This window comes from Caloenas nicobarica, chromosome 26 (assembly GCF_036013445.1).
Source record: "Caloenas nicobarica isolate bCalNic1 chromosome 26, bCalNic1.hap1, whole genome shotgun sequence".
Taxonomy (NCBI): domain Eukaryota; kingdom Metazoa; phylum Chordata; class Aves; order Columbiformes; family Columbidae; genus Caloenas; species Caloenas nicobarica.
The window spans coordinates 4,609,859-4,631,313 of record NC_088270.1 but is presented as its reverse complement, the minus strand read 5'-3'; the positions used below and the strand labels follow the sequence as shown (position 1 = coordinate 4,631,313).

Below are 21,455 nucleotides of genomic sequence, written 5' to 3'. Positions count from 1 at the left end.
ACCTGTTTAAACCTCCTGATTTAAACGGGGACCTTAACGCCCTGACTGCTGCAGAGAAGGCCCATTAGCATCCAGGCCATGCACACAGTCCTTTGTTGGTTTTTTTTTTTCTTTTTTTTTTCCCCCCTTTTAGACAGGAGGATTTACTGTTCTACCTCCTAATCAGACAGCAAAGCCGCTGGTATACACACAGCCCACACACCCACACTGAGTGGCAAAGCAGGTGGTTGTCACGGAGGATGGAGCCCTCTTAAGACAAAAGCCTCTGCAAAGCAGCCTCTTTCTGCAGACAAACATTCCTGCTCTCTCCCATGCAGGGAGGGAACCGTAGGTGTTGCCTGGTGAAGACTGCACGGTGCTTTCTGATGGTTCCCCAAAGTTTGGTTTCGCCATGTTGCGGTGCAGCTGCAGACACACTGCCTCAAATATCCATCTGACAAGGGCTTCTGGAGGTAAGAATTTCACAATCTTTGGTTGCCGTTTTGCTCATGGCACTGCAACGTGTTTAGAAGTGAGATATCGAGGCCCTGCCTATCTGCACTTTCACAAAAATGAGGCAGCCTGTTCTCAAGATCAGATCTGCACGCCACCCACTTTGCAAATCCGTAGGCCTGTGCTAGGAGGAGGCATCATGAGCTGTCTGAACAGGAACGGTTCAAGCTTACTCACGGTCTTAGCATAAGTCTGAGCTCTTGGCTGGACATGTGGAGCTTGGCCCGAGCCCACTAGAATGTTCTCATGCTCTGCTCTCCCAAAGGGAACACAGATGCTTTAGGAGAGAGCCAAAGGCTGGCAACCTTGGGAGAAAGCTCCCCAGTCGAAGGGCCTAGCAGATTTAGCCCATTTTATTGGAATATCTTTTCACCCATCAGACCAAGAGCCAGCTCCGCAAAGGTATCTAAATGCTGTTGACATCAAGGGGGAGATGGGCATTTAATACTTTGCAGATGTGCCTTGCCCGACATCTTAATTTGTGCATGATCTGGTCCTCTCTCTCCTGTTTTCCCAAGCTCATATCCCAGTTTCTGGCTCTTCTGGCAAAGACTGAATGTACGTGCAAGACGGGAAGGAAGCAATACTTAGGTGGATGACTAATACTTAAAAGAGATTAAGATGGAAGCAGCAAGAGCTAGAGAGTTTCCAGTATGTCAGATTGCATCTCTTTCTGTAGTATAGTTTTGGGCCATCTTCAGCTCAAAGGAAAGACGGAAAGAGTTAGAATTTGCCCCTCAAAGTCTAGGATGAAGGATAATGGAGAGGGAACAGGAAGGAAACATGAATAGGAAAGCTGTGCATAGAAGAGGCTGTTGTTATCAGCCCTGGCATTCCTGAGTTGCCTCTCCCCAAGAAAGAAATGCAAGGCTGAACCAAAAGTCTCATTTTCCTTGGGTAAGCAACAAGGAATAGGGCACGAAGCTTCTGCATTGCACTAGATACCACTAACCAGGGGATTAAGCCCTGTCCAGATAATTTATTTTGCCTCGCTACTGGCCTCTGAGGTCAAGCCCCTTGCACAGATGCTTTGGGCTTGCAATGTTAGGCTGACTCCCCAGGAGGAAAAACCAGGGGCAGGTGTCCTTGCTGTGTGGCTCCGAGGGAAGGCCATTAGGCAAGAGAGCTGCTCATTACGGCTGCACCAAGTCTTTGGCAAAAGCCAGAAGAGAAATAAGGCAACGAGGAAACAATTACAGATCACTTGGCTAGGAACGCATCGGAACGGTCACGTTGTACTGAGCGCTGCTCTTGCCGTTTTCATTAACAAATGGACAGCATAATTACATCTTCAGACTGGTCTGGCTCACAGCCAACGCGGACCGTGAAAATTAGTGCATTCACAGAAAATGGGACACGAGGGGATCTCGGGAGGTCATGTTCATCCCCACCTCTGCTTTAGGGCATGAAAACCCAAGGAGTACAACTGGCTGGGTCTCTGAATGTCTGCTGAGGTTCTGACAGTGTTTACCCACGATCATTTTAATCTGTTAATGCTTTACGTTTATCAGTTAAGCCTCAGTCCCTTCAAATTCAGTGGCCCCTGCAATTCAGTAAGGATGTACAGGACGGAGCAAAAAACTGAGGAACAGGCAGGCACAGGAAGGGTAAGGATCACACTATCTCAGCCAGCAGTGGATACACCATTCTGTGATCTGTTTACCGGATGAGAGTGTCTTGCAGCAGCAAAAGCAAAGGCCAGAAACAAAAATGGTGAGCACCGAAGTGGGAATATTTGCACCGGGCAGATCTAAAACCAACCCTTCCTGCCTATTCCCACTTGCCTGCCATTGTTTCCCTAGCCAGCCCCAAGAATTGCCACACAGGCACATCCTACGTTATTTCTCACTTCAGCAAGTCCCTTTCCTCCCAAAAGTGGCAGATGCTGATACCGAATTAGTGCAAAGTGGGAGGGAACCAGCAGATAACTGTGATAAGAACCAGGGGCAATGGTCTTCCTCCCGTCCTCTCCTTTCCTCCCACAGGGCTCGTGTTGCAGATGTGAAGGGAAGTCTCCAGGGCAGAGGCAGGTCAGTGAGACATGGCCAGGATCAGGGAGACAGAAGGAGCTGTAACGGGGAAAAGGGGCAAGTTCCTTTATTTTTGTCTTGTGTGGGAATTTGACTCGAGGATTGCTGAGAATCTCATAAGCCAAAGTGACGTTTTCCAGGCTGAGTGCCAGGTAACGCGCAGGCTTGATCTCAGCAGGTATTGGGCTCGGGCAGGAGCGAGGATGCTCGGTACCTGCCTGACCCTGGCTTCTGACGAGGACACATATATCAAAAGCTGCCTGAAATGCAAAGAGAGGAAATAAGCGGATATGCTATCAGCACCAGGCTTTGCAATACTCTTTAGTGTCTGGCTGTGTCCCAACCATCAATACAGAGACTCGCTGGGTTTTAGCCTATAATCCTCTATTCCTCTGTCTGTGACTCTAATCTCTTGATCCTCCATTCTCCTCCAGCCTATAGCTTGACCAGCAAAACACAGATCTGAAAGTTCTGCTTATCAGAGACCAACCATGTCATCTTCCTGTGGAAAATGGGAGTTGGGAAGAGCAATTGTCATCAGAGCCAAGACTGAGAATAGGCTAGAGAAGGGAATGGGAGAGGGCGTGAGCAAGCACACAGAGAAATTATTTATGACAAGACTGAAAACAGCTCTCTTTTTAAGAAGGTTTTTTCCAATTTCACAGTATCATTTTTGTCTTTTTTGGCGTGTATAATTCTAGCCTCGGGTATAAAACACAATTGTCTGGCTAATGCGTTGTACAAAACATGTACAAATGAACATGGCAAGAGACTGACTGCAAACACCGAGGGAACGTTCGCATCTGCCTATGAGCGTGCGACCAGGAGCCTGTGGAACCACTGCCGTCGTTCCACGCCGGAGAGGTGGGGCCGTCTTCTGTAAGGCAGCTTTGAAGCTTTGCGGTGAATCTGTCAGAACAAAGGACGCAGATCTACAAGGGGAAAAGGCATCGGGTAGAAAGCCGCAGGAGCCACGTGCGGGCCTGAAGACGAGTGAGTCGGGGGAATAATGTTCTAGGGGCAGCCCTGAATCACGCAAACAGATCTGAAAAGACTCACCTTGTTAACATCAGCCTGAGCGTAGGCTGCAAACCCGCAGAGGGAGTTGCGCCGCAGGGTTCAGTAGAGATTATTTTCTTAGGGAGTGCATCGGGAATTAAAGGGAGCCCAAATGAAGTCACAGACAGATAAAGATGAGAAGCTTGACACAGAGCACTATTAGGAATGTGCTGGAATAGATGAGGAGGGGAAGAGGGAGGAAAGTAATGCCATGTCAGAGCAAAGAGTGAGGACAAAAGCCATTCTGGCTTGTCCCAACCTGGATTCCTGACCAAGGCAAGCTTGTTTAATTAGAGCAGAAACAAGCTTTGGCATGGAGGGGTTAAAAGATTACTTGTCCTGGGAGAGCTGAATTAGCCACATATCTGGGAACTAACTTCTCCCAGCCCCTGACTTGTTTTTCTCCTTAAACATCTAACTGCTGCTATTTTTAGCGGAGAATTTTCTCAGCCGAATGCTCCCAGTTCAGTCCTGGTCAGAGGCCCTTTTCCCAGAGAGACACCGGCCCAGCAGCAGGAGGGTTCCTGCTCGGCATGGAGGATCATTCCCGGCCATGTGCTGGTCCCCAGCTCAGCTCAAGCTCCGTTGCATTGGCAGTCCCCCCACCAGTGTGGCACAGGCCTATGAAATGCTCTCACAGACCCCAAAAGCCAGAGGAGGCTGCAATCTGGTCTGAGATTTCCGAAGCAGCTAAAGAGGAGGGTGGACTGGACTTTGATAACCGCCTGCAGGCTTTTCAGGGAGTATGAATGGCAAAAAAGGTGGGAAGGAGATAGCAAAAAATGATTAGGCTGACATTAATAACAGGATCTGCTTCTCAGCACTAAAATCTATTTGGATTCATTCCAGTTCCTCCAAGGGAAACTGTGGAAGCCTTTATTGTTCGTTAAAGTTGCAACTAAAATCAGACTGGATAAAGCTCAAGGAAATACCTCTCAGAGGACAACCCTGCTGGAAGCTAATGAGGTAACTCCCTTCCTCTTCTCTGGTTTTCTTGGCGCCCTTATTCCTCCTTAGCCAAAACGCTCACCTGTCCAGCAGTCCATCCCTCCCTTCCCCTGGCTCCTCGCTGCTCAGCCTCCAGCGCAGGATGATCTATCTGCCTGCTCAGGCTGTCTGCCCATGTGCAATTAGCGATGTGTCAGCGAACGTCTGGGGTGGTTCAGAGGGAAGCGATGCTCGGAACTTCTTTTATCTACAGCTTGATTTAATGCCTGTCTGACAGAGATGGGCATGTAAATCAAAAGGCCAGATGAGGGCACATAGATGGACAAATGGAGTAAAATAGCAATGAACTCCTGGCTCGTCTGTGCTGCTGTGCAGTTAAAGCTGGGGGACACGGGAGGATCGAGCGCTCTGGATCCAGTGCTGGGGAGCATCAAGCAGCAGCGTTTGCTTGGTCACAGCAGAGCCACAGTCAGGAAGGTCCCTCTAACAATGGCCCCTTCTTGGTCAGTGTATCTGTTGCTTGTATGTCTTGGAGTCACGTCAGTGGAGCAAACAGATTGGGAACATATTTGTACTCCCCACAGCAGTACAGAAGCCAACGCAGGCACAGAGGAGCAAGCTGGGCTCTTTTCTGCTCCTTGCCTCGGTGCCAAGTTTCCAGCTCTGCTTGAAACCTGTGGCCGAGCCCTGCTTTGGCAGGGGTGAAAGGAAAGCACGGGCAGGGTCAGGAATTACTCTGCTTTCAGCTCGTGCTTGCAGAAGTTGGCAGCTGGCTAAGGGGAGAGGAGCCAGACGGAACTGAGCTGCGCACCTCTGAAGCCCCCACGAGAGATTAAACCTGGCACTGCGTGGCTTTGCCATTCTCCCCAGCTACGCTTCAACAAACGGGGCCGAGAACAGCAGTCACCTGGACAACCCACAGATGCTGCACCAGAGCTCATCCCAGCAGCAAGAGCTACCTTCAAAAAGCTTCCCCGAGCCCAGCAGGAATCCCAGGAGCCCAGGATTTCTCTCTTGAACCTTCGTTCCAACACAGGGGCACTTAACCTTTGAGGCTCCTGTGGAAATCCCAGCGACAGCGTTTTACAGATGAGTATGTTTCCCCTAACATCTGCCCCCTGCATCAGATGCTGCCAGAGCCTCTCTCTCCTCTGGCTCTGCTCCCAGCTGAAGGACAATTGGCATTGGAACGCAGTCTCCGCTTCCCCTCCCGAACAGCCTGGGGGAGATGGCACATCGGAGCCAAGACAGCAGCTTGCCAGCCAGCGACAAGTCTCTCTAGATCCCATCCTTTCCCTCCCAGTATAGCCGAACCACTGGCTGCAGTTGTTACTGGGCATGCCGGCCAGTTCTGCTGGGCAAATCCTGGCAGCATCCAGCCAGCCAAGCTGAGGAAGTCTTTTCTCAGCACACCACTGGAGCCAGCCTGATCCCTCTCTGAATGCTGCCAAAATCAACTGACCTCCTGGGTTCCTGACCCTGCCACCGGTCACTGGACCTCTCTGTAGCCCTCTGCCACACCAGCTCACCTGCAAACACCCTGGTCACCTCTCGGACCTCCCCTTGCTCACTCTCAACAGTGTCTATCTGCCATTTATTAATCCAGGCAGTGCACAGGGCACACAGAGCAGGAGTTCCACCCACAAGAGGTTCAGCAAGGGTTCAGCGAGAGCTGGCTTGGATGCTCCTGAAGAACCATTGTTCCTTCTTTCTAGAAATAGCTCTGTTCCTCGCATCCTGGAGCCATTCAGCCTGCTTGGCACTGTTTCTGCTGCTTTAGAGACAACAACGGAGAGTGAGAAAAACCTGTCTAGGCACCGTTTACCTTCCATTGACTCCCATTGCCACGTCAAAGCGCCACTTCAAACAAACCTGCAAACTGGCCAAGGAAGAATCTCCAGCTCTCCTGCGCCTGCTCCAGGCAGAGGCAGCCAGCCCCGTCCCACCATGCTTCAGAGTTCATCTTTAATCCAGGCCCTTCTGACAACAGGGAGAGAGGTAGGATGAAAAATCTCATTACAGGGACATCAACAGAAGTTGCCTGGCCTCAGGCTACTCAACTAGGGGCTGTGTCCTTTCCGCTTGGCATCCAGGTACAAGCGGAAATCTTAACTGCCTCCCATTTGTAATCTGCAAACATCCAGCTCCTTTCAAAAGCAGCCGTATAAGGCAGCCCCATTCATCCCACGTGCTCGGATGCTGGATCTCTCACCTTTCCAAAGCCGTGCACGTGAATCCTGAGCAGGCTTTGCTACCACCCAGAGATCAAAGAACATCTTCCTATGGCACCCAAGGAAATGGAGATCACCGAGAGCTACGGGCAGCTTGTCCACCGCGAGGGAACAAGTCACTATCAGAGCAGGGCAAAGTCACAGGAGCTCAGGTAAATCCTCAAGATACTTTTACACCAAGGGGGCAGCAGCATGAAAGGAGCTGGAGAGGTTTTTAGGTCACTCGAGCCCAAGTCACTTGATGTCATTGCTTTGGGGAAGCGCCTGGCACTAGCATCAAGCACTGGCCCTATGCAGCCACCACAAGAGCAACATCTAGCTCATTATTTTAATAAGGGTCCTTTGAAATACCTTTTGTATGAGAGACAGCTAAGAAAATCCAGTCTGGCTTTGTTCTGTCTCGGGCAGAAACAGCCTTTATTTAGCAAACTGCTGCTAACAGCTCTGTCTCATTAGTCGGTGTTTAGGGAACCAGGCTGCAATCGTTCTGAAGTCTGGCATGGCAGAGTGAGCCTCGGTAATGAGGTCTGCAGGAGACGGATTCCTCCTGACAAGCCCACAATGACCTAGAAATCCTACTTAATTCCCTGTCAGTGGAAAGTGCTGAGTAACAGCGAGGTGCAGAGGCACCGGCGGCTGATCTGAGCGGGAGGCTGCAGCTCCGCTCGCGCTTTGGGCTGCGGTGCACGAGCCAGCGCCGCTCGGCGCAGGCTCAGGACACAGACACGCTGCTTTCAAGTGGTTTCTTTTCGACAAGCAGCGTGTGTAGCGTGGTTAAGGACGTCTGGGCTGGATGCTCCAGAGCCAGCTAGGCCAGAACATGAGGCAGAGGGACTCAGTTGGAATGTGGGCTGGATACGGCTGGCCGTGAAGACCACCCCCCAGTAAAGACCCTTACAGGCGTGTGCTTGCCACCTGTTCCAGCCAGCAGATGAGGGACTAAACCAGGAATTCTGGAACTGAATGCGGAGTCTGTTCAAGAGCGGTCTGAAGACTCGCACCCACGTGAAGCTGTCGCTGATGTGTGCTCTTACAGATCTTTGCAGAGGAATGCGTCTTTGCCCATCAGGTGCAAGACTGTTAACTCCCATAGTGCAAATGCAGTCTTGTTTAGAGCACAGCTCAAATCTGCAAAGGGCTGCTGTAAAAAAAAAAAAAAAAAAAAAAAAAAAAGAAATGTGGAAATGAAATCACCAGCCGAAACAGTGTCTAGAGGCAGCTCAAGCCAAGTCCCTCGAATGTCAGCACCAGAAGGAGAGCTCTGAAGTGGAGAACGAAGCTCACTCTGCACCAGCTCTGCTGGCACAGAGAGAGGATCTGCCTCGGAGACATGAGGAAAAGACATATGCTGAGAAAGGAAGGACCAGCTTTATTTTACCAGCCTGTGTTCCCACCAGAGATGTGCTTTAAAGACTGCCTTACAAAGCAGGAATTAAATCCAAAGGTGCCTATGCATCTTCCTTGCTGTCATCCCCTTATCAGTTATCTCCAGCCTGCTCTGAGCCAGAAGATGAAAGGATCGTAACACCACTTATCTTCCCACTTAAGAACATGCTTAACAGCTTGCTGCTAAAGAGGAGACCACTCCAGGCTTGAGAAACAGCTGTAAATGCTGCAAATGGGTTCCCTCACATTTCTTTGAAGGAGCTACTGCTTCTCAATGAGGAACACAGATACGAAAAGGAAACCCGGGAGGGAGAAAAGAGGGAAGGCTTTGTAGCAAAGAAAGGCTTTGCATCCTGTCCAGAATGTCTCCCACAGAGCTGCTGCCTCTTCTCCCAGTCTCCTTCCTTCATAGAGCTGCTTGTTACCACACTGAACCTGGGTCCAGCTTGCCTTTGTCATTTAGTAGCTGAGTCAAACTGTCAAAACGGCCAAACAGGATCTCTTCCAAATATTTGCAGAAAGAGGAGGAGGATCGAGGAGCCTGCAGCAGAACATCAGGAGCCTCCCCAGGCAAGGAGAACAATCAGTTGTTGACCAACAGTGGGCTGATGGTGGGCGTCAAGGAAAGAAAAAAAAACCCGAATCCTCTCATGCTCACCGAGCACCATGAAAGAACTGGAATCTGAAGTCCTCTCTGCCCGCTGGCAAAGCCCCAGCGATCCAGCGCTGCGGATTTATCAGCCCTGATCGCAGCTCAGCCGTTGACTTGGAGAACCCGAGGCGCGGTTGGCAACTGGGAGAGGGGGGCACCCGCCTGCCTTAGAAGCTGCTGCCAGCCCAAACGCAGACTTCAAAGGGTTTATCTCGCCCCGTCGTGTGGGAGAGCCTGTGGGTGAGGACAGCTGTGTGTTGGCCAGGCCCACCAGAGGGTTTTTGATGGAAGAAGAAAGAAGTTAGTACCTGGTTTAACCCCCGCTCCAGCACGCACAAGGCAGCTTTGGCAGGCAGGGCTCCGCACTGCCCTGTTATCTGCGGGACGTTGAAAACCGGCCAAAACAAAGGGAAAACACCAGATATATCGGGATGCTCACCAACTCAAATAGCCAGTTGTGCTTGAGGGAGAGGCCATGATGCGATTACAAGGTGCTCTGCCTTTCATCTCCAGTTCAAAGGCAACTCCATCAGCACTGACCAAGCTGTAGCCAAGTAATAGCTGCTTGCTCGTGCACAAGGAGATAAACCATTCCCTCCTCGCTCCCTGAGAAATCGGACCAGCCCCATCGATGTCCACCACATGCCATCTCAGCAGAGCAGCCAAGGCCAAAGAGGAACATGAACCAGCACCTCCTCTGCTGCAGGAGCTCCTAGATCAGCAAGGAGATCCGTGGTGGTCGAAGCTAAGCTGTTTGAAGGCAAGTGCACCCAGTCCTGCCAGCAAAGCGCAGATCATATCGCTGGGGGTTGTGTATTACTCCTTCCACCTTGATCACAGAATCACAGAATGTCAGGGGTTGGAAGGGACCTCGGAAGCTCACCCAGCCCAATCCCCCCGCCGGAGCAGGAACACCCAGCTGAGGTTACACAGGAAGGTGTCCAGGCGGGTTGGAATGTCTGCAGAGAAGGAGACTCCACAACCTCCCTGGGCAGCCTGGGCCAGGCTCTGGCACCCTCACCATCAAGAAGTTTCTTCTCATATTCAAGTGGAACCTCCTGTGCTCCAGTTTGCACCCATTGCCCCTTGTCCTGTCACTGGCTGTCACCCAGAAGAGCCTGGCTCCATCCTCCTGACACTCCCCCTTTCCACATTGATCCCCATGAATGAGCTCAGCCCTCAGTCTCCTCTTCTCCAGCTCAGAGCCCCAGCTCCTCAGCCTTTCCTCACACGGGAGATGCTCCACTCCCTTCAGCATCTTGGTGGCTGCGCTGGACTCTCTCCAGCAGTTCCCTGTCCTGCTGGACCTGAGGGGCCCAGCACTGGACACAATATTCCAGATGCGGCCCCACCAGGGCAGAGCAGAGGGGCAGGAGAACCTCTCTCTCTTGATTGTTGGGATCTAAACACCTTGACAACCACCACCCGCTCTTCAAGGACAGGGGGCTGCCACCAGCTGGCAAGTCAGGGCTGGTCCAGAAGCACAAGTCGCAGGGATTTCCCCTTCAAAGGTACGTTACTGATGCTCAGGACCTTGCTAATACAGAGCAGATGTTTTCCAGGCTCTAAAAATAACTAACTGAAAACAACAAGGTGGGTACAGAGAAATATTTATCTTTGGGCTTTTGCAGAGATCAATGCGGGAGAAAAAGATTAAAGCAGAGATTTAAGTGTGTATTGAAAATAGCTGTTGATAAGATCCTTTGAGAGGATAAAAGCTGTTTTACAGAAGCAGCAAGAGCTGCAGGACTTTGCAACACCTTCCCTGCCGTTAGCTGTGTGAGCTGCCGGAAATCATTCAAGAGAGTGTTGGCAGCCAGAGGCCCCGGGAGGAATTCCGTGAGCAGGCAGCAATCTCCTTAATGGATCCTCGGGGTGCGTGGTAGGCGCTGCCTGGCCTCTGGACACTCGGTTCTTTCCACCGCTGTGATTCAAGGGCCGCTCACGCAGCCATTATCATCCAATACTCTAAGGAACGCTCCTCATCTTTATGGCAGCCCAATAGCGCAATGAATTAGTCTTTTGGGTAGCTTTCGTTGAGTGAGGACACAAATGGGTATAGCGAGTTGTTTCTTACTCTGTTTTTTTTTTCTTTTTGGCAGCCCTTGGCAAAGAGAGACGCTGATCCATGAACAGAAGCCACAACATGCTATGCCATGCTGGTAAAAGCAGTAACATCTATTGAGGCTTTTGTTTTCCAAGGATAGCATCCTAGCAAAATAAAAATGTTGTCTCCATGGCTGATATTGGCCTAAAAGACCAAGCAGAGCCTTATATTAATACACTAAATCATTAAGCTGTGCAGCTGATTCCATTCGAGCAGGTCTGAGAGCAGCGGCCACCCCAGAGAAATGGGAAGTGGCAGGAACTTTTCTACGGGGCTGTTAAAAGGTGAGGCTGCTTTCTCAGAACAGCTCTCTTCCATGCCATTGTTTGTCGGTCTTATTGCTAACAAAACAAAAATTCTGACTTCCTTTGGATATGTAGAATATTATGGGCTCCTTCGGATGGTTGAACATCTGGAGACACACTGGACAAGACTCCAAAATGGCAAGTGAATTAGGTGCGTGGGGAAGTTGGATGCTTTCAATGGACCTCAGTTCTTACAAGTATTATAGTTCCACCCTCCGAAATAGTCTAAAACAAAGTGCCTCAATTTACATCCCACCTGTAAAATGTTGGCCACATATATAAGGAATTGCCCCGAAGTTTATTAAGGCGGGGATTTTCAGAAGACACCCTGGGGCATTAGAAACACAGCCTCCTAATGGGCACAAATCCCCTTAAATTTCAGTGGATTTCTCCAGCTCAGCAGAAAATCTTACCGAGGCCACCAAAATATATTTTTAATAGTGCAATTAAAAATCTTGAAATATTGAACACTCTCAACTGCTGCCTTCTAGCCGCTGCCAAAGACATAGTAATTCCCTGGCACGTTGCAGTTTCAAAGCTCAATGTCTTCCAATGAGCCAGCTGTGCCCGAATGAATTAAGAGGACCCTTAAAAACCCGCTGATCTTACATTTGTGTTGTAATAATCAGGTACATTGACGGGAGTAGGTTAGAATGTATTCTGGCTTTAACTCTGGAATCCCTGGGATTTATGACTTTAAAAAAAAAAAAAAAAAAAAAAAAAAGGAAGGAAAACCTTGAGCATTATCTGAACACAATTTAATTTCATCTACTTTATCTATTGCTGCACTGAAACCTTCATTTCCCCTTGTAACTGACTCTGCTTAAGCCCTGTGCTCCATCCCACGAGGGACACTACATAACCCAATACATTATATTATTTATACTGACAAGTGATTCTTGTATGACAGAACAATTCCCATTTATGTTTTGAGCTTATCTCAAGTACCTGTGGGCTGTCAGGTTACAGCATGTACATGGCTGGTTGTTCTTTTTAATTAGTTAATGCCAGCCCGGCACTGACCGGACTCCCATCTGACGGCTCTCGGCAGTCTGGGTTCATGGGAATCCTGCCCAACTGTGTTCTCAGGAGCCAGGGACATTGCAGACATGCGTTTGTGGGGGTTTTTTTGCCGACTCCCATTTATAAATTTTTGCTTCTGAATCTGCTGCTCTTTTCTCTGCTAGTTGTCTGGTTTGGAACATGCACCAAAAGTAATTTCCTTCGATACCCGACACCGCAGAGAAGCAGCTTTGACAAGACCTTCAAGAACAGCCCTTCTAGACCTCGCTTCTTGCATATCAGTGCTTTTTCTAAGAGCTTTGAAGGCCTGGCTTAGGATGCTGCTCTGACACGAACTGGCCACCAGCTCCGTTACGCAGCTGTCTTGGGTTTGCGCTCCCAAGCCGTGTGTGAGACAGCTGAACGCGTGCACAGCAGTCACACAAAGCTTTCTTACAGCACGGAACGCGGCCAGGCAATCAAAGCTGGCGACTGCCGAGGAAGAAGTGATAACAGAACCTCACCTCACCGTCCTCGGGCAGGAAACATCTTTAATATACACCTCCCTCAACCCTTCTTCCCAGGGGAAGCCTCCCTGACCTCCGCTTATCTAAAATGAGAAGCGGGAGTTTGTAAGGAGTTGGTTATGCTTGAGAGCAGTGTTCTGGCGAGGTCCATGCAGCACCTTGCTGTCCTGTTCCCCACAGATGTGCTTTTTTGCTGGTAAGTCTCTAAAAAAAAGAATGAAGCTCTCCAAACAATACCTCTAATCTCAAGTGTTAGCACTCGGAAGAGTCATAAACAGAGACCTGAGCTTTTGGGCCAAAAAAAAAAAGTCCAGTTGTTATGTTATTCTTTGTTTTTCTGAAACTGAAAACACTCGTTTCCAGCATGGGAGTCTGAGAACTACAACCCAGCAGGTTATTTCCTCTGCCCCAGGCAGAGCTCTTGCCAGAACTGGACTCAAACAGCAATCCAGCCCCTTTGGGTGACAATTAAGACTGTGTCCAGAACATTCATTAGTGCAATTAAAGCCATTAACTGGTTCTTAGGCCACGTCCTGACTCAGCGAAGGGATGGGTTTTGTTACTCCTCCCCTGCATGGAACTGACGTTTAGTGGTCAAATTTGGTTTTGATCCCGTGCCTCATAAAAACATGATACTCCCTAGGGGTTCAGAGGGAAGGCAAACAGCCCTTATCTATTGGGGAAAGACGGTGCAGTTCATATTCCAGTTGATAGAGAAGCCAGATTGAGAATGTAATTATCCTAATTAATTTTATATCTTGAATTCATCTACTCTAATATGAACAGTTTCAAAGCAGGCCACCAGTTTTTACGCACAGAGCAGTTTTATCTTGTTGAGGGGCATGTTAGCAATACACACTCTTGTTCTGCAGAGAAGGACTCTCGAGGACTCCGGATCCTCTCGGTCTGTGCAAATTTTCATTTTCCTGTTGCTGACTCCCTCCCACCGCTTCAGACCTGCTCTGCAAGGAGTTCACGAACCTTCTCCGGATCATCAGGGCTTGGTGCGATCAACTGTGAAGCTTTAGCTCTAAATATACAACTGGGAGGCCGGTTCTGCTTCAACACACAAATGCTCATCGCCAAGGATGATAAAGCACCGAACACAATTTGCAAGGAAAACTTAAATAATAATCCAAATAAGCCGGAGCAAGTCGGGGCTAAGCCATGTTTTACCTTTTGGAGGTGGCTCAAGTTAGGGGCAAACTGGCAGGAGGTGCAGTAAGCAGCAGCTTTTGTCCTTATTTGTGAAGCTAAATGCAAAGCTCATTCTGCTTTATTTACTTGTTTAGGTGATTTTTGGCAAGTCAACGCATGTTCCTGGTGCAAATCCTCAGTGCGTGGACAGATAATTGAAAAACAGCTGCAGCGAGCCAAGAGACCCAGAATTCAACTTGTACAAGGAAAATAAACAGGTCAGTAAAAGAACCTAAGTTCACAATCAGAGCAACATCTCAGTCCATAGCTTTCTCCTCGCTAAGGAAAACACATTTTACTCTTTTAATCTACTTGTGCTTCAGAAACCCAATAATTCTCAGAAGTATTCAGAGCAAGAGGGAATGTGCTGGTGTCACATTCTTCATCAACAGCTGTAAAGTAGATGTGCATCCAACTACTCTTTGGTGGTGGTGCCAGATATTGCTTACCCAAATAGGAACGCCAAGCCCTTCCTAAGAATTTTTTTGAAGTTGTCATTAAGCATCTGATTTTGGCATGGCTCTCAAAGCTGTTTGTCCCAATTTTTTACTGCCTGTTGAAAAAGAAAGCAATACTGCAAGTACTTCCCATCAGAAAATACCGACAAGCAACTTAGCATAACTGCAGCAGAGCTAATGACGTTTCCACTGAGTGGTTTTTGGCACTGACAGCTGACTCGGAACAGTTGTTGGTGGCTGGGACAGATGGACTTCATACATTAAAAAAAAAAAAAGGGGGAAATGAGAACTTCTACGCTGTAGATTTTGAAAAGCCCTTTGCAAAATCCAACATATTATCAAAGCCTCAGAATTAAATCAAAGGGAGATTTGAATACATTGAGCTTTTAAACTGAAATGTGCCAGGTACTTGCCGGATCTCCCCATCAAGGACTATAAGGTATCACCGTGTTTGGTTTTCAACAGGAGATACCTGAGAGTTTTGGGAAGGGTCCACAGCCCTGCCCTTTGTCCAGAATGTGAAATCCTCAAGATCCAAATGTTTGTTTCCACGGGGAAACTTGCAACAGAGACCTCAAGGTAGGACATAACCTCGATGTCAAGCCCCACTTGCCATCCCTGATGCCAGTAACTTCCACTAATATAATTATGACCATGGCGTTTCCCTGATGAGCAGAATCTTTAGATGCTTTTAGTGCCTCGAGCTGTGTATGCACTGAACACTCCACGCTTCACTGGCTCCTGTTTCTTGGCAATGTTTTAAGGCCGTGAAGAACAGGGTCCGTGGTGGCAAGAATATTGGAGGAGGAGGCAATCCCTGCTCCACAGCACTTTAGTCTAAGCAGCACGTTCTAGTCTAAAGCTTACAGGTCAAAGTTTTGCAGCTTGGGATCTCAGCATCTTGTTGGTTTTGTCAGCTTCCTTTCGTGCCTTTTTTTTTTTTCCCCCAAGTAGTCAGCTGGTATCAAACACATCCTTGTGATCTCACTCCTGTCTCACTATCCAGCACCGACCCTGCAGACGTCAGTACGTGTTTAATTTTACACAGTGTAACCTCAACTTAGTGCGATGCCCCTCTGTATTTAAAGTCAAGTGTAGCGGAGCAAACTTTTTTATTCTCAGCCTTGCTTCTGCCTGCTCTTTTTTGGCTTATGACCCCAAATTTTAAACCAGTTGGAAATCAGGCTGAGGCACTCCGATTCGGCCAGAACCCATTGTATTTAAATGGAGAGCAAACCCTGGTACCGCTTGGTTTACTCACTAGCTAAATGTTCTCAGGCAGAGGTGTGAAACTAGTGGTGTTTGCCTGTGTTTAGCAACTTTTGCCTGTCTAAAGAAATGCAGAAGCATCTGTGGTTCATTTCCAGTCTTGCTGTTTTACGGTCAGGTTCAACAAGACACTTAAGCACCGCGCACCTAACAGAGGAAGGAAAGGGGGTGCTTCTCTACCTTGCAGCCCAACTGTAAGGAAAAGTTGTGTTAAATCTGTTATTTTTCTGATTCAAAGGGAGCACCCAAAGCCAGAGTTAGCACCTGGAAGACGGCGACGCTCCAGGATTAGGCACTCGCAACTTCTGCTCCAAGTGTTTTTGCTACGAACCACAGAGAGGCAAGTGAACAACAGACCCTGGAGCGCGTGACAACCCTCTCCCCATCGCAGACGTGTCAGAGTCATCTTCTCACACCTCCGCTCGCTGTTTTGATAACTAGTGCCCAAATCTCACTTTATATGAGGCCCAAGAGGCTCTTGCAAGTTATTTGGAGAATTGTTTTGTCCTGAGATAAACTGTTTTGAAATATTTCAATACACTTCAGTCTTGAGTTAACCCAGAACAGCTGGTTGTGTGTCTGCACACATATGTATGCGTCCGCAGCACTGTGTATTTTAGTAATCAGCTGCTGGTTGTCACCCTAACCCCGCTCCATCCCATTTTCTCCTTCTGCCGTCTGGGCAGATTGGGGGAGGGCAATACAAGCCCACCGGCTGCTGTCCCCCTCCCCGTGCCCCTTGCTATTAATAGCCAGACAACAAATGACCCCAAATTCATTCCTGAGCGGAGTTAGCAAATGTTTTTCGCAATTAAAACTGCAAACATTCATGCGGGGCCCCCGGAACAATAGACGCCTGTGCCTGGTCTTGAATAGACACCAGTGTCTGCCCTGCCTGCCTGCCGAGGCTGCACATTCCTGGCACCCTCATCCCTGGACCTGCTCCTTGCTGAGCTGGGGTTTTGGGCTGGTGTCCCCCCCATCTTGAGTCTACCCCCCATCTTTTGTCTACCCCCCCTCCCTACAGCACCAGGCTGGCCCAGGACCCCCCGTCCCATCCCGTTCCTCGACGTCTCCGCATCCCCCCGGGGTCAGGGCAGCGCATCCCTCAGCTCCCCGGGACAAGGGTCGGGGCAGCGCATCCTCCCCAGCGCTCACCCCGTTACGGAGCCGGGGCAGCGCATCGCCCTCCTTCCCTGAAATCGCCACCGGCTCAGCGCATCCTCCCCCGTCCCCGGCTCAGCGCATCTGCCCCTTCCCCGGCCCGCGATGGAGATCGGGGCAGCGCATCCCCATTTTCCCCGGCCCGACGCGGGGACCGCGGGCAGCGCGTCCCCCGCTTCCCCGCGGCGGGACGAGGCGGCCCCGCTGCCGCTTGTCGCCGGGCGGGCTCCGGTGGCCGGGAACTCACCGAGCAGCGGCAGGAGAAGGATCAGAAGGAGCTCCGGCCGCCGGAACGCCATGATGGGGTGTGCGGAGCGGAGCCCGCCGAGCCTGCGCACTCACTGCCCGGGCGGGGGCGGCGGCGCCCCGGGGGCGGGGGGACCGCGCTGCCGTTACCGCGGAAACCGGGCGGGGGGGCGCGGATCCCGGCGCCTGGTACCGCGGCGGGGAGTGGGGGAGTGGGCAGGGATGGGGATGGAGCGAATCCCGGCCCCTAAACCCGGAGCATCCCCCGGGTCCTGCGGCTGCTTCTCGGGAAAACTTCACCCTCCGGAACCCTTTCCGTTTGTGAAGCGAAATCCACTGATGGGAAGACTTGAAGCGCTTTTTTTGAGCCGGCAAAAGCTGGAAATCAGCTTGAAAGCAATGTTTTGCTCATCAAAACCCATCCAAGATGTGCTCTAGAGTGGGGGTATTCTCCCTGTGTTTAATAAGAACCCCTAAAAAGAGTCTTTGTGAAACTTTTCCCTAGAAAGCTACATCCCTGGAGGTGTTTAAAAAACTTTTAGATGAGGCTCTTAGGAACATGGTTTAGTGCTATATTTACGTTGTGGTTGGACTCAGTCATCTTTGGTCTCTTCCAACCAAAATGATTCTATTGAACTGCGCGTTTCACTATAAACTTTTGACCAACTTAATGGAAGCGAGAAGTGCAAACAAGCTGGGGACAGAGCACTTCTCTGGAGGAGTTTCCCTGATCCTTCGTGCTGTACCGAATTGTTTCTGACGCAGCCATGGCCTTAACTTAGAGATTCTTCCCTGAAAAGCACCTTTGCACAGAGAGCATCCCGAGCTGCTGCATGGTCCTCGAAAATGTCCCGGAACCTTTTTCTTTGATTAACAGAAAGAAATAAAAGTTATTAGCCCTGAATGCGGCGAGTCAGCCTGGGTTAATGCTGCTTCATGCGTCACCGACTGTCAGTAGCGTGTGATGGGGATGTAATTAAGATGCCGTTGAAGATCAAGCAGCTGGAATGAAAGCCGAGCTCTTCTCTCTTCTGTAAACCAGCTCGGCAGAGCTGGTGGAAATTAAGGGATGTAAAATTGTATTTAACTTGATAATGTAGCAGATCTAACTCAAGACGCTAATGAGTAGATTTAAAGGGCTGATCTGAGCCTGGTCAAATTAATACAGAGGTTCTCATCAATTCTAATGGCCAGATGGGACATTTCACCGAGGATGAAGGGGAAGGAATCGCCTAATAAGACTACAGGGCTTAAAACCTGACTCCACCAACCTTTGGGTTGGGTCCCTGTTGGGTAAGGAGTCATTTTAACACAGTCCATTTGGACTGAAATGACAGGACACGTAAAAGATTATGACATAGGGTATAATCAGCAATAAAATGTAATCACTGAGGTGTCGGTTTCCTCTTTAACTTCCCATAGTAGCTTCATCAGGGGAGAGTGGAGCTGTGGAAGAGGAAAAAAGAAAGGACGGGAGGGTTTCTAATGCACTTTTTCTCTGCAGATAGGACCAGCGCCAGCTCTTTATGCTGCCTCTGTGGTTTTATTGCAGCAAGGTTCTGCCTTTTAATCTGCTATCACCACTGAGAGCTGTTTGAAATGTGAAACTCAACAAGCAAAAGGAGTCACAACAAATATTATACAAGAACTGTAGCGCCCATCAAGCCAGGATGGCAAAGTGCTGCAGTGTAGAACATTGATTTTCACACACAAATGGAGCTCCCATTTCATTATTTAATGTTGAAACAAGTAACTAGAATAAAATATGCACTAAGAGCAGCCCTGTGAAGTGCGGGGATGTATTCAGGCGTGATGAGGGGCAGCAGAAACCTGCCTCCTCCTATGGTTTCTTTGTTCTCTGAAGAGCTTCCCATCTGTGCTCAAAGAAAGAAGCGGGATCTGCGGAGGGGACCGATGGAGCAGAAAGGGCCAGCAGTGGTGGTGGCAGCGGGACCTCGCTCCTGGCGCTTGGAAGAACGGAGGGAAGGCGACCGAGGACTAAACTGGAACAGAAACACCTTTGGGATTTCTAAAGGTTGCAGGGAGTGTGTTGTACACAAAGTTATTTGGGATCTGAAAGCAGCTGAAGGCAACTCCGAGCAAATGGTTTTCCTTCTGATGCTTGTAGTGCCTGGAGGCCCGAACTCAGGTTCAAGCCCTGCTGGGAAGAAGCTGCTCAAACCTGTAATGACAGGCTGTGCCTGTCACGATGCGTTTTCAATAGCAATACACACGGCAGACAGGAATCTTATTATCCAAGGCACCGGGGCTCCGCGGGCTGTGCCAGCGAGCTGTGCCATCGCTCGTGTGCGGAGGAGCAGCCCGTCTGAGTCCTCGGGGCTGTCCATCTGGAGCTGGCCCCAGCCAGCACGTTTGCTCCAGACCTCCTTAACTCCGAAGCCGTGATTGTGGCAGGCTGGTCTGCCGTCCTGCGAGGAAGGAGGTCTTGGCAGACGCCTCCACTAGTGCGCGGCTCTGGGAATAGATGCAGGTCCCTCTCTTTTCCACGCTGCCTCTGCTGCCAGGGCAGCTTTCTGTGGATGCGCTCACGCTGCACTGCCTCTCACTCCTAAGACAGCATCTCTTTTTTTGTCTGCGGTAGTCTAGACAAGGTGTTGATTCCCTGGTGTCACCGAGCACGACCCCACTCCCACACCAGTCCCACCATTTCTCCCTGGTTCAATCCTCAGGCATATGCTCGTCTATTTTGAATCATTTGTATGTGTGAGGCTGAGTCGCTCCTAATCTCATCTCGCTCCCAGGGCGTCAGTCACACTGGCATGCGCCTTTTCCCTGTCTGCCTCCCTCTGTTTATGGACTATGGATATTTTTAACCCCACCCTCTAATTAGAGGTAGTTTTCTCTGCATATTTTGTGCACAAGGGCTCTCATGTCTGTGGTCAGCAGGGCAGGCAGTAAGCCGGCCATGTAGAGAAACCTTCCTGCTAAATAAATACACTGCCCTTCACCTCCCAGCAGTGCGCTTCCAGAGGCTTGCAGCCTGGTGGGATAACAGCGATGTAGAGGAGACAGCTACCCCCCGAGAGACGGACGCAGCTGCCTTCTCGTCCCGCAGCCCCGCGCCTGTGGCTGCCCAGGGCTCCCTGCAGCTGTCTCTGAGCTGTACGGTTAGTGCTGATGGCCTGGAGCTGTCTGCATCCCTGGGGATCCCTGAGTCAAGCTCACTTACCCTCTGCTGGTCCAGGGATGGAGAAGAGAGCGATACTAATTAGAGACGACCTCAAACAAGGTTCTCCAACCTGCTCTCCCTGGATTCCCAGCACCGCGCTGCCCAAGCATCGCTCTCCACCTGGCTCTCAGCATCCTCTCAACCCGTAGAATGGGAGGAAACTGCGATCCCCCCGCAGCCGCAGCGCAGAGGCACGGGGGAGCCGTCGCATACGGCTGGTGCGTGCGGCCCTTTTCTCCCCTCGACGAACAAACAGCATCTGGCCGACCCATCCGGCAGCGAGCGCCCCTCGGGCTGCCCGCGTCGTGCTGCAGATTTCCCTTCGCTCTCTTCACAGCCAAGTCCTCGCTCTCCTGCCCCATCTCCCAGCAAACTGGAGCAGCAGATTCCGAGGCCAGCTGGTCATTATCACGTTACACTGCTCTCTTGCCTTGCCAAGGCCAGCCCGGGAGGTGGCACCGACTGGCAGAGCGGCAGGTCGGGCGATCAGGCTGGTGACCCAGCTCAGGTCTTGAACGTGTCACTGGTGATAGCAAGTGCAGCTTCCCCCGGGCCAGGGCTGTGTGAGGGAGATGGATATAACTCCCTTTTCCTCTGCCTGGGGTGTGGAAGCGAGGTTTGGCTGTCAGCTGGCAGGGGATGCTTCCTCCCCATCCTGATCCCACCTAGATGCTAGTTCACAAGCGTGATAATAACAGTTAGAGCTGACACTGTTGAATGTATCTCTTTTCTTGAAAGAAGACAAGGGATAAAGAGGGGAAGACATTTGCTTAAGGAGAATGAGAATGCCCTGCAAAGCTGGGGATCTTACGCTCAGCCTGCTGATAACCTGGGGCTGAGGGAGCTGCTCTGGTTCTTCAGCATCGTGGCAGGAGGGCAGTCAGGTCTCCAAATCCTCCCTTTTGCAGTGCCTCTCCCTGCCTCCCAGCAAACCTGTCCCTCTGCAATCACCTCTGCTCATTCCCCTCCCGAGTCGCTGTTTATTCTGGCTCCGAGTGCTCATGCTGATGTGGTGGAGCAGTCTTGTCTGAGAGCTGAGTTTTTCCAAAATCTCCAAGGTTGTTTTGACATGCCTGACTTGCAGTCGATGTGTCAGCCAAGGGTCTCCCACCACCCAAGCAGCACCTTGCTCGCCAAGCAACACGTGCCCTGGGGCGAGCAGTTAGCCATGCAAACACCCCCACGCACGCAC

At 50.4% G+C, this 21,455-nt stretch overlaps 1 protein-coding gene across 1 annotated transcript in view; it reads right to left on the bottom strand.

The window, feature by feature from the left end:
* The window catches only part of JAM3 (junctional adhesion molecule 3), a 29,824-nt gene extending 12,681 nt beyond the window's left edge, over nt 1-17,143 (bottom strand). The window contains exon 1 of the mRNA XM_065652028.1: nt 17,075-17,143. Coding sequence (XP_065508100.1) covers nt 17,075-17,126 — 52 coding nt within the window. The 5' untranslated portion in view covers nt 17,127-17,143. The remainder of the gene's footprint in view (nt 1-17,074) is intronic.
* Nucleotides 17,144-21,455: the final 4,312 nt, after the last annotated feature.